Source organism: Ptychodera flava, chromosome 4, assembly GCF_041260155.1.
Source record: "Ptychodera flava strain L36383 chromosome 4, AS_Pfla_20210202, whole genome shotgun sequence".
Lineage (NCBI taxonomy): Eukaryota > Metazoa > Hemichordata > Enteropneusta > Ptychoderidae > Ptychodera > Ptychodera flava.
This window is the reverse complement of record NC_091931.1, coordinates 28,014,700-28,032,641: the sequence shown is the minus strand read 5'-3', so window position 1 is coordinate 28,032,641 and position 17,942 is coordinate 28,014,700. Positions and strand designations below refer to the sequence as shown.

The following is a 17,942-nucleotide window of genomic DNA, read 5'->3' as shown; positions in this document are numbered from 1 at the left end:
TTTTCGCAGAACTGATTTTGAAGTCACTTCACGTGGCAACATCCGGGACCCGGTGACACACTCCAGCCTTGTGTCGTCGAACTTCTGGATCGTGTGAATATTTTCCCTTCATTACCGATTAGTTGTTATCATAAAATACTGTTAGTGATTCATGTATCTGATTTCATACTTCACAGTTCTGGTGACCCTCGGCTTTATTGTGAAGAAGGGGCCGCACTCTGACTGACGGCTGATGGAGATCGCGACGCCGGTGAATGCAAATTTCAGTATGGGCCATGGCGTCTGCGGAAAGAGACACATCAGCTCTGCCGAGTGTGGCTGGTATTCGTGAAGTTCCACAAAGCATGCTACTTTGACGAGTTGACTCTGCGGTAACTCTACTTATGGTGTAGATAATTTGATTCCCTTGCTTTTCTGGAGGACATGCGAAACGATTGGCTTAAGCATACCGAACAATGAATTCCGCCTACAAGAATGAGGAAGCAATCTTCGATTGTAAGTTACTGCATTTCCCACGCTGCAAGTAGTTGTCCACTGTGTCGGACCTAGCTGTGGGTCCATAGCTGTGGTGTTTTTCAGACGGGATTCATGCCTTTTACGGGCTGGTTTTTTCTTTGGCGGGGTTAAAATCGTAAAAGTCAAAACCAGCCCGTAAAAGGCATGAATCCCGTCTGAAAACTCCCCAGCTATGGACCCACAGCTATGTCGGACCCTACAAGATCATTTAGGATACAAGTGATTGTTGTGGTTGTTGTGGTAGTGTTCATGATTTATTTCACCATAAGGCTTAACTAGGTTGTACAGAAATGTTTACACAGAAAGACCCACGCACCTTTAGCGTGTATTCTCATGGAGGTATAAACGAGATCTCGCTTCTTACTCGTCCATAGCATAATAAAAGTGCCTGAGTATTGACATTAAATTCAGAACTTAGAGTTCAGGTCATGTCAGGCCAGGTCAGTTTAATGATATAGATAACCTCTACCTTCTTTGCCTTCTTTGCTTTGACTGAATGCGAAAAAAGGAAATAATATTTTGTGAAAAAAACCTCCGCCTCTGCAGCAAAAACAAAGATACATCTACGTAAGAACTTGCAATGTGGTCAATTAAGGGACTGGACACATATTACAGGGGGGGCAGGTGTTTTTTGGGGGGGGTCGCCATTTTGCGCGCAAGCATTTTTGAAGGGTCATAAAATTTTGTGCAAGCCTATGGGGGAGGGTCACCTTTTTTATGCATCAAAGCTGAAATTGCATGTGCACGTATTGAAGAATATGGAATAAAGAAAAAGAAAAAATACCTCCTGGCACTTTCATTTTCTGTCATTTCCATTTTCGGCGCGCCCTTCGGGCGCAAGTTTAAGGGTATAATAAACAATGTATTGATGATCCAAGCAGCCACATTGATTTAAGTTGTCATGATTTCTACTTATCCAACTCCTCTATTGTGCATATAAACTGTCCCCTATAATGACGCTTTCAATAACAATTTGGGAGATCACTTATTTGATATCATTCTCCCATTGACAATACATTGGGTATAGGTCGGTGTCAAATGTTCATGTCGCTGTATGTACATTTTTTATTTTTTGAGGACATTGACAGAATACAAACTATTCAGAATAGTGCAAAATGTCATCAATAACAACTGGAAGCTTCAGGTCGAACAACTTTTGAATAACAATTTAGGATCAGATAACCTATGAGTTATTTGTAGTTTCCTCATAGCCTACAATGTATAGTGAATCAACATTTCGGTGAAATTCCAAAATCAAATTTCTTGCAACACCATCATCATGAACATTAATACCAATAATTAAGTGTACATAAATGCATAGATTTAAATGGTTTTGTATTTAAAAAAATATTCATAGTTTCATCATAGGCTGCCATGCATAGTGAATCAACATTTCAGTGAAATTCCAAAATCAAATTTCTTGCACAACCATTGACTTGAAACCACTCTAGTCTAATTATGAACATTAATACCAATAATTAGGAGTACATAAATGCACAGATTTTCCTATTTTTGTATTGGAAAAAAAATATTCATAGTTTCATCATAGGCTGCCATGCATAGTGAATGGACATTTCAGTGAAATTCCAAAATCAATTTTCTTGCACAACCATAGACTTGTAAGCACTCTAGTCTAATCAAGAACATAAATATCATTATTATACATCTACCATCGAGAACAATAGAATTTAGCGTGCGCTAAAAAAGCCGTACGGAACTCGCGCCCGTTCCGTACGGCACGGTTTCAAGGCACCCCATTCCCTGCGGCTGTATCTGCGCGTTCACTGTAGAACGGTTTCAAGGGACCCCTTGGACGAGTGCCAGAACAAGTCTCGCGCGCGCTCTGTACGTACGTATGTGTGTAGTGCACACACTCCAAACTTGCAGAAGCGCGTCCGAGGTAGCGTTCCACACTGGCGCGATAAAATCGGAAGAAAAATTGTTGACATCGCACGAAAACGGTCACTACTCCGACATTTTGATGCCCCGATCAGGAATGTAAGATGTATAATAATAAGGTTATTACGAAAATACCGCAAAGGATGCACTCGGACATTGGCGCCTCGCATCGCCCTCCGCTTCGCGTCGGGCGATACGCTGCGCCAATGTCCTCGTGCATCCTTTGCGGTATTTTCGTAATAACCTCATATTATTATACACCTACTGCCGTAACCTATGGGAGTTGGACCGTCCAATAACTTTCCGTATTTTGTATAGTATGCGGAGTCCCGAATACGGGAGACGCGCGACGCGCCTGTTTGACCTTTGACCTAGCGATTATCGGATGTAAACAAACTATTTTACGGTGAGTTATAGACATAATAACAACTTCCACCAAAATGTATTCGTAGTATAAGGTTTAAAACACGCTAAACACAAAACTGAGTCTAAATGCAATTGATTTTTATTTTTAAAAACTAATTAAATTGAAAACATTCAGCGAAGTTTGCTTGTACTGCACTGAAAATTAATTGGCTTCGTGCCAACGGAGCAGTAATCGCGCGCGTTCCACTCATATCGCGCGTGCTGCATCCCTCAAAATTACCATAGAATTAGTTTATACGGACGATTAAAGGATGGATGTGTATAATAATAGGGTTATACACAAAATACGGCCCTGTATGGACTCGGGCTCAGTGAGTGACGTATTGGACTCGCCTTCGGCTCGTCCAATACGTCACTCACTGAGCCCTCGTCCATACAGGGCCGTATTTGTGAATAACCCTATAATAATCAAGCATACATAAATACACAGATTTGCCAAGTTTTGTATTTTAAAAAAATTATAGTTTCGTCATAGACAACAATTTATAATGGATCAACATTGTATGCGAAATTCCAAAAACAAATTTCTTGTACACAGATGCACGTGTTACCACCCTCTTCTAATCAAGTACAATTATATCAATTATTCAGGGTCCATATATGCACAAATAGTGCATATTTTTAATTGTGAAAATTTTTTTTTACAGTTTTGTCATAGACTCCCATGTATAGTGGATCAACATTTTGAGCGAAATTCCAAAATCAAATATCTTGTTCACATGAGCACTTGTAAACAACCCATGCAATCAAGTATATTTATATCAGTTATTAAACATCTATAGATGAACAGATATTGCTAGTTTTATATTGGAAAATACACGTTCATAGTTTTCTTATAGTCGACTACCATGTATAGTGAATCAACATTATCAATGAAATCTAAAAATTACATTTTTTGTACACGCATGCACTTTTTACCTGCCACTTCAAGCAAAGTACATTTACATGAATTATCACACACATATGATTTGATATTTTTTGGACAAAGCATTATATCGGCCACATTTTGCCTTCCTTTTGGGAGGGGACTTCAAAAGTATAGCAAGTCAGAAGGGGGTCTTGAACACATTGTGGGTTTGTTGGGGGGACATTGAGTAACAGGGGAGGGTCACTTATTTTCATGCACGGATAAGGGGGAGGGTCACTAATTTTTGTGCATGAACTTTTGAAGGGTCACTATTTTTGATGCAGTGGTGTTTCGAAAAACACCGGCCCATCCCCTGTAATTTATGTCCAGTCCCTTAAATTTTGCGAAAAACGCAATTTCTTCTGAGTTAAGTCAAAACAACTTTGCATATGCTCTTTATGATACCGACTCGATAACGATGTACATCAACACAGTCATCTTCTCAGTCATTGTCGTTCAATGTGTGAACGTTATTGCAACGTGACTCATATATTTTTGAATTCATTAAAATACATCTTTAACCGGATATATATTATCAAAGAATAGTAAAATTGTCATTTGCATCGGCCGGGAATCGAACCCGGGCCTCCCGCGTGGCAGGCGAGAATTCTACCACTGAACCACCGATGCTCACTTACACTTTCCTATTTTGACAATACTCAGATTATTACATATGAAAAAAGCGACAAATAAAATACATGCTTCTGATGTGCTATTTACATTCAACACATGGCACGCGTCAGGCATTCCTGCTATCAATCTTCAAAAGTCTTCATTCGTTTTTATAACACACCTCATCCTCAGTCTATGTTCTAATTCGCCAATTGAAAGTCACGTGGGATGCGTTCTTTTTGTGCTGTTCCACGTAAATGACGTCATTAGGCATTATTTAGTTGGAACTATTGCCTGCCAGGCATCAGTTCCGAAAAATGATGCCCGTTGACGTCAAAAATGATATTGGTGCATGCGTGAGCTGGAATGTAAACAAAGAAGTCGTCTGCGGCCGATCAAAATGATAGTCGAGAAATATCTCGGTTAATCCTACTTTTTGAAGAAGAACTGAATGCTCTGGTTTCCAACAAGGACTCGAAACGGACGAAAACGATAATCAGAGGTGCATTGAACGTTTTGCAGAAGTATTGCGATCCTGCCGGGGAAAACTTTTTCTTGCCGAACCACTCCAACATATTACATGCAACAAGTTTTGTGTATGGTACGTTCTTATGCATGACTGCGGATGAGGTGTGTTATAAAACACATATTGACTGGCCATAAAGGCAAAAGCATACGTCTTAACCCCTCGGGCCTGCGAGTCACCCAAAAAAACAGTCTGTTTTCTTTGGTGACTCACAATCCCTCGGGGAACTGACGTATGCTGTTGTCCTCATAGCCAGTCAATATGTGTATACTGTCGTTCTATGTCCAATCAACGTTGCACACACCGTGTGTCGAACTACATGGCAGACTCGGAAACTGCAATGTCGTTTCTTGCAAATGGGGAGGATTTCGTTTCAATGCAATGAGTAGTAGTTTTTCGGTTTGGCTCATGCTTTGACTTCGTTCAGTGAGTTCCCGTTAAGTCATGCATGTCTTCGTCTCGTTTGGACCTGATTCTACCCAAAATCCAGCCGACGACAATTGTCGTCACGCCACCAGTTAGAAAGCAACCGACACCGATGCCGATCCAAGCCCCGGTAGAGATGGTCTGACAACTTGATGTGCAGAGGTAAGTGAACTCCTTTACGGGGACCTGCTCTATGACTCTGTCCCTGTATTGATCTGGGCCGTGGCATCTCGTTTCTGCGCTGGGATTGTGGCTGCCGGACCAAACCCTGTAGTCAAACATGTCACAGTCGCACTGGAGTGGATTATCTGTCATGACGAGGTAGTTGAGGCTGGGTAAAACGTCAAAGATCTCACCGGGAATAGTGCGGAGCTTGTTGTGTGAAGATCGATTTTATTTATATTATCTAGACCGATGAACCATTTAGGGTCAAGTGTTTCCATTTGGTTGTGGTACATCAACAGAGTTTTCACGTTTCCACAGCATTCTTCAAATGAGTTTCCTGGAGAGTGGTCAAGTTATTGAGGGACAGGTTTATGAACTCAACATTTCTCAACCCGGTCAGCATGTACCCCCTAGTCGTGGTAAGCTTATTGAAAGACATTTCTAGGGAGACAAGATGATCAAGGCCATGAAAGCACCTTTCTCTATGCTTTGAATTCTGTTGGAATCCAGCACCAAGTGTTCTGTGTTTGTCAGTCCTTTGAAAGAATCCACTTTTAGTTCTTGTAAACGATTATAGCTGAGGTCAAGTTTTTGTAGCTTGCCCAGTCCGGTCCAAAATGCCGAACTGATCTCACTCATGTTATTAAAATTTAAAGCACATTGGTGAGCTGGGGAGTTTTAGTGAAAGCGTTATCTACAATAACAGAGATCCAATTTCTGTCAGCTTCAAGTCTCTTCAAGCTCTCAACGCCGTCTAACATATCGCTATTCAACTGTGTTAGGTCGTTGCTTGATAATTTCAATAAAGATAAGGAGTTCAGTCCGTTGAATGCTTTCTTCTCGATAGATGCGATGTTGTTGACGTCCAACCGAAGGGATGTCAAATTTCTTAGATTGCTGAATGTATTTTCCTTTAACTCGGTTATTTTGTTATTGGCTAGGTTCAGAGTTTCCACTGATTCTGCTCCGTTGAAAGCACCGTTGTCGATGGTTTGGATTAGATTTGAGTCCAGACGTAGTGTGATTAGGCTTGTCAGTTGGACAAAGGAGTTGACTTTCAATCGTGTTATACTATTATTATGCAGGTAAAGTGTCTCGGTGTCATTGTGGATGTCCTTAGGGATAGTGTGCTGGGCTGTGGACGAGCAGTCTACTACCAATGGAACGCTGCAGTTACAATAGGCAGGACAGAGTGCGTCGACGCTGCTAAAAATTGCCGAGAAGATGACGGAAAGGGTGACGAACCAAAACGACAAATTCATGGCTCTGCAAAGTAAAAAAAGAAAGTTAAAAAGAATAATATTTACTCTTACGTGTCCTTACTGGTCACATAACTAAAGCCATTCTACCTTTGGTTCCTTCGGCAATTAATTTAATCAAGCAAATGATAATCTTTTTGACTAATTTGTCATTTGGCGCGTGTTTTTTACTCCTATAAGTTCAACGTTAACTTTCCGTAAGCCTTTTTCTGTTATAACTGATCAGACACATTTCAAACTGTTAGACATCATACAGGTACGAAGTAAGCAATAACACGAACAGAGAATACATACATGAAGGACAAATAGAGAATGAGCCAACGTCGGTAAAACGTTCTTTTCATGAGGGAATTTGGAGACAATGTCTCCTGAAAGGCTTGTCATGTACTAATTCAAATGCTTTTTTAAGTTTTCATCTGTGTACGGAAGTATAGGGTACGAGACGCCTAATGTAAAAAAATAATGTACATACATACATACACACATACGCATATATATATATATATATATATATATATATATATATATATATATATATATATATATATATATATATGTGTGTGTGTGTGTGGTGTGTGTGTGTGTGTGTGTATATGTATGTATGTATATATGTATGTATGTATGTATGTATGTATGTATGTATGTATGTATGTATGTAAATTGCTTTTTACATTTGGCGCCTCGTAATAGGAAACATCTTTGCCTTGTAGAACACCCTTAATGTACACTTACGTTGATTACTATAGCAACGAAGAATGAACGGGTCACGGTTGTTGAGTAATTCAATATGCTGAGTTATTACAATGATGTCATTCAATAAAAATTATTATAGCTTTGTTAATACCCTTGAACTTGTGATATTCCCTCAGATTATTACTGATAATGTATCCGATAATCAGGTATTGTGGCCTCAGACGTTATCTACATCTACCAAATCACTGTCATTGCAAAAACTATTAAATGTACCAAGAATTGTTTACTTGTAGAAGGAGAGCTACTGATTTGAATCGTCATACGAACCTTAAAATTTACAAGATCTCCGTGTCACTATTTGAGTCAGTGCTTATCTATATGTTATCCGTTTTGACCTTCGTAATTCGAGACGGACAAAAAGCGGCATCATTCATGGAGTCAAGTAGTATTTTGATGATCTACCGGAGAGGGAAAAATTTCCTTGTATTCCTTGAAATTGTTTACTGCGGGCTTGCAGTAGATTTTGTGAAACTTTATTGTCTGTGTTGTTCAACCTAAGGTATCAGAATAATACACGCCTGGGAACTGAAATATTGAACATTTTCCTGAAACTTTTTTCGTGAGATCTTTCAAATTTTTTTCCAAAATCAAGAATAAAACCAGATGTCAGCCTCGCAAGTTACAGTATTACGCAAACAAATTACCTAATTTTTTACTCAGATATTTGCTATTCAAAATGGACGCTACTCCTTTAGTACTGCTACTGGGAAAGTGACATGTTCGTTTTGATAAAAACAAAATATGAACACTACATCTAAATCCAGAAGGCACAAAATAGTCCGTTAAATCAGCATTTGTGCAAAGTACGGCAAAAATCTTACAGTCTGAGTTCATCAGCAACAAAAAATTGGGAGGAAAGTTCTGTAACATTGTCGAGGTTTTTAGTTTTCGGTGTCAGCCTTTGTCAGTTAACATTTTACAAACGAAGACAAAGAGGTAAGTATTGGGTTTGGTTTTATACGTGCAAGCGTTGCTCAAAATTATTTTACCAGCACTGTGGAATGTCTTTAAATTAATTTTTCTATAGAAGGAAATGACAAAGCTTTGTTGAATGTAGTTAAATATTAACAAGACGCCATGTAGTCATTTTACATGTATTTGCGACGAATGAGGAGACTGGACTGTTTTATTTTACGAACGATCTTTGCAATGACTTTTGTCTGTCGATCATACATGCTCTGAATAGCCAAACACATGAGCTGACATTGGTTACCAGCGTTCTAGTAAATTTAAGAGTGTCAATAATTTATGATGCAGTAAACACCGTGCACCTTCATTAGCGAAAGGCCGCTACTATACGCGTAATGCAGTTACTTACCAAATGTGTACGCCAGTCTTTACTGAAAGGGACTCCCTCGCTTTTGAAACTGTCTTAACCGACCAAAACTGGGTAATGAGTACCAGGATATGTCTATGACGAGACAAATTTCCCCACGTCGACGTTTCTGATGCTGGGAGCTGACTCTGTTACATGCGTCTGACCTTACGTCACGAATAAATGGTAGTTTTACTCATTATGACGGTTCCATAAATGGAACTCTCCCTCGCCTAAACGGGTGACGTCATCAAATCATATATAGTCAGGCATACCACAATCTAAGAATGGTCAACACCATAACAAAATTGTAATGTACGCAATTATACGAATGTTTGAGACGTTCACCTGTATAAATTGGCGGGAGTTGAGATATCTGGACGCACACCATTGGATGCAAACTGAAACGGTTTTCTGGGGGCTGTATTTCTTTCTGGCCCGGACGATTTCATAGTCTGCGTGTGATTAATACGAAACGCTGTCTGTATTCCTTAATTATGTAGGAGCACACTACGTTCTAGGTGGCCCCTCTTGAAGAGTAATGTCTGCCCTAGCGAGCAAAATGTCATACAACTGAAATTAATGCACTTTTATTCCCTTTTTGAGCTACCTATGTCAAAGTCTTCGTTTCACTAATTAACATTTCGCGTCCGGCAAAACGGCATTGAAGGAATTTCAGTGTGGCACATCTGAATGACGTCGACATACTCGGCTTTGTGTGGTCGTCGAACTTCTGGATCGCGTGAAATATTTCCCCCTCATTTTAGCTTAATCTCTATTACAATTTTTTTATGACACCTGATTCCGAGTTACTAGTAACAGTTCTGGTGACACTCGGCTTCATTGTGAAGAAAGGGCTGAACTCTAACTGACAGCTGATGGAGATCGTGACGGTGAATACAAATTTCTGAGAAAAGAGACGTACAAATCAGTGCTGCCAGTGTGGCTGGTATTCGTAAAGTTCCACACTGCCTGCCACTTTGACGAGTTGGCTGTGCGGTAACTCTACTTTGGTGTGGATAATTTGACTTCCTTGCTTTTCTGGAGGACGCACGAAAAGATTGGCTTATAAAGCCTGCCGAAATTGAATTCCGCCTACAAAGCATGGGAAGCAATATTCGATTGTAAGCTAAAGTTAGTGCATTTCCCACGCTGCAATTAGTTGCTCACCTTGTCGGAGCCTGAAAGATGATTGAGATACCGTATCAGATGGTTGCTGTGGTTGTGTTCGCGATTTATTTCACCATAATTGTTTCACTCGGTTGTACAGAAATGTTTACACATAGAAAGACCGGCACACCTTCAGAAGTATTCTTCTAATATTCTACGTAAGGAACGTGCAATGTGGTCCATCATGCATCAAATTTTGCGAAAAAGATTTCTATGAGGTTAGTCAAGACAACTTTGAGAGGTGAGGTGTGAACTTCATTGTGACGTCGTTCAAATCTTTTTAAATTCTTTAAAATTCATTTTTCGGCTCTGACCTATTCAACGGGTGGCAAATGGTCCGATTGCATCGGCCGGGAATCGACCCGGGCCTCCCGCGTGGCAGGCGAGAATTCTACCACTGAACCACCGATGCTTTCCTGCATATGTCGATTTTGACAATATTGAAAATATATCAAAACCAGCGACAGATAAAATATAACATGCCTCTTGTGATTTATATTCAACACATCGAACGGTACTTTCAGTGTCTCATGTTTTATTAATTCTTCACCAGAGTAATGAAGGTGTCCAGACATTGACAGTGTCTGTGTTATTTACCATAAATGCATAAATTGCCAAATATGTCGACTGAGTCACTGGACTTCTGCTCCAGACAATAAGTGTCTGATGATTTTTTAGTTGACATGTGAGGAATCATGTGATAATGATGTAATGCATAATCCTAGATTTTCCCACAACTCTCCTTAATGTTTGTCTGATACGAAGCGAATTTTCTGAGCGGTGAACCGCAGGACTTTTGGAAAGACAAAAGGAGAAAACTTAAATGTGCTACCTCCATGGTCGACGTAATAATGATTGCACTTGCGTTGTCCTGAAGTTGAGTACGCCACCCCGCATCGGACAGGAAACTCTCGATGACTATATCGTTGCTCTTGTAGATGTATTTCTGTTTCACTAGGTTAAAAAAGAACAACACAAAGCAGTTATTTCCGGAGGGTACCGCACACTTTTGAAACTGCAGCATACTAGTAATTTCCAATGTGAGTTGTCCATGATGGTAGCGGGTTTCGAACTGCAATGATGTTTATAACTGTACAATTTAAAAAAGAATCAACCGTATCTTGAGAGTTATGTGATTTTCAGGGAGTCCTCTTAAATTTGATCCCGACTCCTTTTCTATAACGTGACCTTCAACATTACCCTGAGTAGAAAAGAACGTGCCCCCTCAAATACCAATGGGACATACAACATAACCCGCATACCGAGAAAAATCTTTCATGGATAAATGAATAAATAGATAAATAATGACGGCTCTTTGAGTTTAGTTCAGATTCGTAGAAAATTCCGAAATTTTCGGTTTTTGACAGAGGAAATCAAGAATTACGTTGTTGTTCGGAACCGTTGCAGGATAAACCCCATGCATCATTAGGCAGGAGGAACAGCAGCGGCCACTATCGAGTTAGCTTAGTAGGAGGGCGCTGTGACCACAGGATCAGTTCTGATGGCCTTACGGCCAAGTTTCAAACAGAGGATTTGTTTCGGGAAAACGTGTCGTAACATTTGTCGGTAAATTTACTCGTCGGTTGTATCTAATATTTGATGGAGGGTGGTAATAATCACATGGAAGATCTAGCAAGGTTGTAACTATTCGGCAAAGCCGGCAAACCTTTTGCAAGGTCCCGTCTGGCTGAACAGGTCTTTGCTTGTGAATAGCATCAAAGACCCGGGGTCCACAGTGTCACGGTCTCTCTGTGCTTTATACATAGCGCCCTCACATCGATGGCAATTACTTACCTTTGAACCAACGAAAACCTGAATATTGCGAAAGTGCAAAAAACATGCTGTTTGTGGAAGACAATATTCATGTTCGTGTTAAATCTTTGATAACAATCGTCGTCACCTGATAAAATGTAACAACTTTACCTACCAGACACAGTTCTGTGCTACCTAGAGAATTGTTGCGTATCGGAAAAATTGAAATAATCGAAATAGAAAATAGGTGAACAGTTTTTTTTTGCGTTACTCTAGACATCTGACCCCTCGGTTTCAACTATTCGCATGTATACAAGGTACAATAACAAATAAGATAATAGAGATATTTCTCGCGAATACTCTAAGCTCTCAACTATCTAGGACTACTAAATATAGTTGTCATTTCTTATACTCGTCCTAAACACTTACATAAACATATCTTCAACTTTTATAATATGCACAAGTTGTGCTTATTAATATCTTTGCCTGCTTTTTTATTACCAATATTCGTATCTTGAATTTCGTAGTACGGTATATGTTTGTTTCAGAATTTTTATCTTAGCTTTTATTGTCAGACCTGTAAGATGGCTTTTAGCCTGGTGGTTCTTAATAAAATGAAAATAAAAAAGTCAACACGAACTGATGAAATTTCAGTTATTGTCCTATTCAATTGTTATTACATGTAAAACGTTAAATTATGATAAACGTTCTTGTGAGAGATGGCGGAAGGCTTGCCGTGTTTTCGTTGAAAGTGACTTACGGGGTAAATTCTAAAGAGTGAAAAATTTTGTTTTATTAAGATGTGACGATTGTGTTGCTTTCTTAAAAGAGCGGTTTTACGCTCTAACAAATGACACTGTCACTCCTGGAAGCACCCAAAGCACAAACTCTGCAATATTTCGTTAGATAGAGAGGGGTGTCAATAATCTATATTTTTGGCCAAAATACGAAGATAAAACATCCAATTTTTTACTTAATAATCAGTCGAAAGTGTGAAGTTGTGCTGGAGTCAAAACACGGGTCATGTAGTATCAGTCTCAAAATTCCTGTCAAAAAGGGTACATATTATACGAGTATTATACCATTCCTCTCGCGGTGCTCCCCACCAAGGGCGAACACACGATCAGTCTTCTGGTTGGTCCAGGTCATCACAGTCAGTACAGAACAGTGTCTTCAATGTGACTTTCGTGTATCTTTGTGTACAGTCACCTGTAATCTAAATATGCCCATATATGGTCAAAGGGGCGTTCTTTGGCATTCAAAATGCCCATGTACCCGGTAAGGGCGCTGTTTTTAAAAAGCGGCCACCCGCTTAAAATCTGTGATTGGTTAGATTTTCTCTTCCATGGTAACTGAGGCAAAATTGGAACAGGTGACAGTATACCTTTAAGGAGTAGGTTAATTAAAAATGTTTTTTCATCGTAGGCAAACAAAATCGTTCCTCTGCATCGGCCGGTAATCGAACCCGGGCCTCCCGCGTGGCAGGCGAGAATTCTACCACTGAACCACCGATGCTGCTCTCCAGCCGTTTCAACTAAAATTAATTTTTGTCATATTGTATTCTGGATATAAAAAGTTGCTGATGATGTTGGTAAACATTACAGTTCTGTTCGCAGTCTCACCTTTGAACTCATAACTTAATTCACAAGAAGGGCTTCAGAAACATGGATTTTTAACAATGACACCTTGAACGCTCTGGGAATGTCTCTTCAATGCAAGTGAACATTTCATGTCGGATATACTGATTTGTGGCACTTATCGCTGGCGTTCAATAGAAATCATTATATAAGACGCCATTCAGTATTTCAAGAGACGATGCCAGATTATTCCATTTATTTGAGTGAACGCTAGTAATGACAAAAAAGGAATTTTACAGTGAACAAGAAAAATCACTGGAATAGGAAAGCTTGCATTTAAAATTTTATACCAAGATCAAATGTTATATTGTTTTCATTAACCCTTGGAGTACAAATATTTTATTGCACAAGGATCAATGTGATTTGGGTTGTTCGAGAACCAGTTCGAAACGGAAATCATTGAAAATGGATTTAAAAATCAAAATCATGCATAATAAAACATAGAAATAAAATTTAATAACTCATATAAAAATATAAGCATATCATGTTCGACACATAGTTAGTTCGTCATGTAGTTTTTATTGAAACAAAGGGTCTAAAATTGAATTTGTTGCATTGAATTTACGTAAATGGTGCCAGCATAATTGGATCGTTTACGACAGATTGCAAATTTCATTATTTCTTTTCTCGGTGTTGTCGAGAAACATAGCATTATCACAGCCTCACTTTGTTTTTGACGGTCGATGTTTTTCACACAGTTTCACCTCAACGGGTGCCTTTGTGAAACCAAATGTTTTATAATTAGGGTAGTCTCTGTGTTATTATATTATCAAAAAAATAGGAAGCCTCCTGGTTATCATCCTTGGTTATGAACAATAGATCGAACTGGATATAAAGGATGGACGACAGCAAATCGTAAAGTACACGGTAAAATTCAACATGCGTTAGCAAAATTATTAAATTGCATCGGCCGGGAATCGAATCCGGGTCTCCCGCGTGGCAGGCGAGAATTCTACCACTGAACCACCGATGCTACATATCACTCTAAAACTAATACATTTTTTAGTCAATTCAATTTAATGTTTAAAATTCAATCCTGTGGAAATCGTACAGCGGTGGCTCGCGGGATTGTTATTGAAAAAAAAAAAATAAAATGTGCTCCTTATGAGGTCGGCGGTCTACGTCAAATAATGATTGGACTTTCGTTGTCCCGAATTTGAGTACACCACTCAGCAGGAAACTCTCGGTGACTATATATCGTAGCTCGTGTACAGTTGTATTTCTGTTTCACGAAGGTTAAAAAGAACATCACAAAGGAGCTATTTCCTGCACCTCACTGGTGTTAATTAGAAGGCCACCGTACACTTGTGAAACTTTAGCATACTGGTAATTACTATGTCTGTTGTCCATGTTGTTTGCGGGTTTCGAACTGCAATGATGTTTATATCTGTATAATTTAAAAAGGAATCACCCGTATCTGGGGAGCTTTCTGTGATTATCAGGGAGTCCTAAAAAAATTTGACCCCGAGTCCTTTCTAGAACGTGACCTTAAATATTACCCTAAGTAGGGAACAACCGCGCCCCTCAAATACCAATGAGATATACAACATAACCCACATACAGAGAAAAATCTTTCGTGAATAAGTGAATAAATAAACAAATAATGACGACTTGGTTCAGTTTCGTACAAATTCGGAGAATTCAAGAACAATGTTGCTGTTCCGGAACCGTTTGCAGGATCCAGGATAAACCCTTTGCATTCAAGGCAGAAGAGAACAGCGGCCACTATCGAGTTAGCTTAGGGACGGACCATTAGATCTTGGGAGGGGGTGGTCAAAAACATTTCATTTTGACCACCCCTCCCAAGATCTAATGGTCCGTCCTTAGAGGGCGTTGTGATCATTGGATCAGTTCTGGTGGCGCTAGTAAAATGTAAGTTCAAACAAATGCTTGTGTGGGAAAATGTGTCGTAACATTTGCCGGTAAATTTACTCGTCGGTTGTATCTGAAATTTGATGGAGGGTGGTAACACATTGAAGGTCTAGCAAGGTTGTTACTATTCGGCAAAGCCACCGTCTGACTGAACAGATCTTTGTTTGTGAACAGCACCGAATGTATCTGTCCGTACTTTATATAGCGCCCTCAGATCGATTGTATTTATTGACATTGACCTACGAAAACCTGATAGTGCAAAACTTCCAACATGCTGTTTGTGGAAGACAATATCCAGGTTTATGCTAATTCTTTGATGAAGGGCAAGGTACGATAGAACAACAATCGTAACCAAAAAAAAACCGGAACAAACTTTACCGACCAAGCACAGTACTGTGCCATGCTACCTAAAGAATTGTTGTGTACCGAAAAATACTCAAAAGAGAATATTGGTGAACAGTTTTTTACGTTACTATAAATATCTTACCCCTCGGTCTTAAGTAATCATATGCATACATGCCACACTAACACCCTCGAATAGAGACATTTCACTCAAATACTTCCAAGTTCTCAATTATCTAGAACAACTAATAGTTGTTGTTGCAATTTTGTGAAAGTTTTATTGGCAGCCAGTGCAGTCATTTCTGACACTTGTACTTAACACTTACATAAACATTATTTCTGCAACTTTTATTAGATGCGCAATTTTTGTTCATTTATATTTTGCTTGCTGTTTTTTATTATGCGTTTGTTGGATTTCGCAGAAGATGACAGTCAACACGAATCGATGAAATTCAGTTTTTATTGTATTCAATTATTATTACATGTAGAAAGTTAAGATTTATGATAAACATTCGTTCGAGACATTGTCGTGTCTCGTTGATAGTGACTTTGGAGTAAAAACTCCTTTTTATTAATGTCTGACGGTCATGTTGCTTTCTTGAAACAGCGGTTTTGGACTCCAACAAACGACATGGTCACTCCTGGAGGCACTCACATTGTGACCATTGACAGTTTAAAAAATAAAGCACAAACTCTGTAATGTTTCGTAAGATGGAGAGGAGGTGTTTACATTTTTGGCCAAAAAGGGGTTTCCGTTGAAATGTGAAGAATAACCTTCCCTCTGGCGGTGCTCCCCTCCAAGAAGCTGGTCAGGTCATCACAGTCAGTGCAGAACAGTGTTGTCAATGTGACTTTGCGAGTTTCTCCGTGAATTGAAATCAGCGGTCAAATATAAAATGTATATCATCGTTCCAAACAAAATGTCACTTTTGCATCGGCCGGGAATCGAACCCGGGCCTCCCGCGTGGCAGGCGAGAATTCTACCACTGAACCACCGATGCTGCTCACAGTTCGTGTATAACCAAATAATTCCAAATTATATTCTGGATAGAAAATGCTGCCGATGAGAAACATAACAGTTTTTTTCGCAATGTCATATTTTAGCTCTACAATTCACATGCAGGGCTTCAGCGAAACTTGGATTTTTGACCAACGACACCTAGAACGCTCTTGGAATGTCTTACTGTAGTGCATGTGAACATTTCAGGTCGAATACCGATTTAGGGCGATATCGTTGTCGTTCAATAGAAACCATATAAAGACGCCATTTAGTTTTTCAAAGGACGATATCTGCATTTATATCCCATATATCTGAGTGACCATAACGAAAAGGAAATTTTACGGTGAACGAGAAAACTAATTAGTCTGGAATAGAAAGCTTACATTTAAAAATTGCAAAATCTTTGCAAATTCCTGAGGTAACTTAAAACTTAAGATGAACTTTTTATGATGTGAGTACAAACGTTTTATTGCACAAAGATTAATGTGATTTGGGTTGGTCGAGAACCAGCTCGAACTGGAAATCATTGAAAATGGATTTATAAGCCAAAATCATGTACAATCAAACATAGAAATATAAAATAAATAACTGCTATTCAAAATATAACTTACATATCATGTTCGACACATATTTTCTTTCGTCATGTCAAGGTTATTTACATAGTTTTTAATGAACAAAGGAATTATTCAATTGAATTCGTTGCACTTAATTTACACAATGGTACCCGCATATTCGACAAACAGGTGGCACTTTTTTTCTCAGTGTTGAGAAAGATAGCATTCTCAGAGCCTTACTTTGTTGAACTTGGAACTTGATCTTTTCCCACTTATTTCATTTCACTTCAACGGTACAATGCCTCTATGAAATCCAAATGTTTATAATTAAATGATGTGTTACTATATTTTAAACACGCTCATCACTGATGACACAGTCCCCGCTCACATCATTAATTGACATGTACATGCACACTACAATACAATGTCTGTGTGCCAAGTTTGAACGAAATCTGTTCAGGGATAGTTGAGTTATGGTTCAAAAACATGAAAAAATCGCAACAAAATGGCCGCCCGGTGGCCATATTGGATCATATCGCGAAATAAATTGACGTGCATATATATGCCATAGTACTTTATCTGTGTACCAACATTGAACGAAATCGGTTCAGGGATAGTTGAGTTATGGTTCAAAAACATGAAAAATTCGCAACAAAATGGCCGCCCGGCGGCCATATTGGATCGTATCGCAAAATAAATTGACGTGCATATGTATGGCACAGTACTTTATCCTTGCACACAGTTTGAAGAAAATCGGCTCAGGGGTGACAGAGAAACGGCTGCTGACGGACGGACGAACGGAAGGGCGGAC

At 39.2% G+C, this 17,942-nt stretch overlaps 1 protein-coding gene and 1 non-coding gene across 2 annotated transcripts; both read right to left on the bottom strand.

Annotated features, from left to right (window-relative positions):
- Positions 1–4,307: 4,307 nt before the first annotated feature.
- Trnag-gcc (transfer RNA glycine (anticodon GCC)) lies at positions 4,308–4,378 on the bottom strand. Its single transcript has one exon. It is a non-coding gene; the product is annotated as a tRNA-Gly (tRNA).
- Positions 4,379–6,127: 1,749 nt separating this feature from the next.
- LOC139132206 (leucine-rich repeat transmembrane neuronal protein 4-like) lies at positions 6,128–6,739 on the bottom strand. Its single transcript, XM_070698596.1, has one exon. It carries the CDS (start codon positions 6,737–6,739, stop codon positions 6,128–6,130), a length of 612 nt encoding a protein of 203 aa, XP_070554697.1.
- Between the last annotated feature and the right edge of the window lie 11,203 nt (positions 6,740–17,942).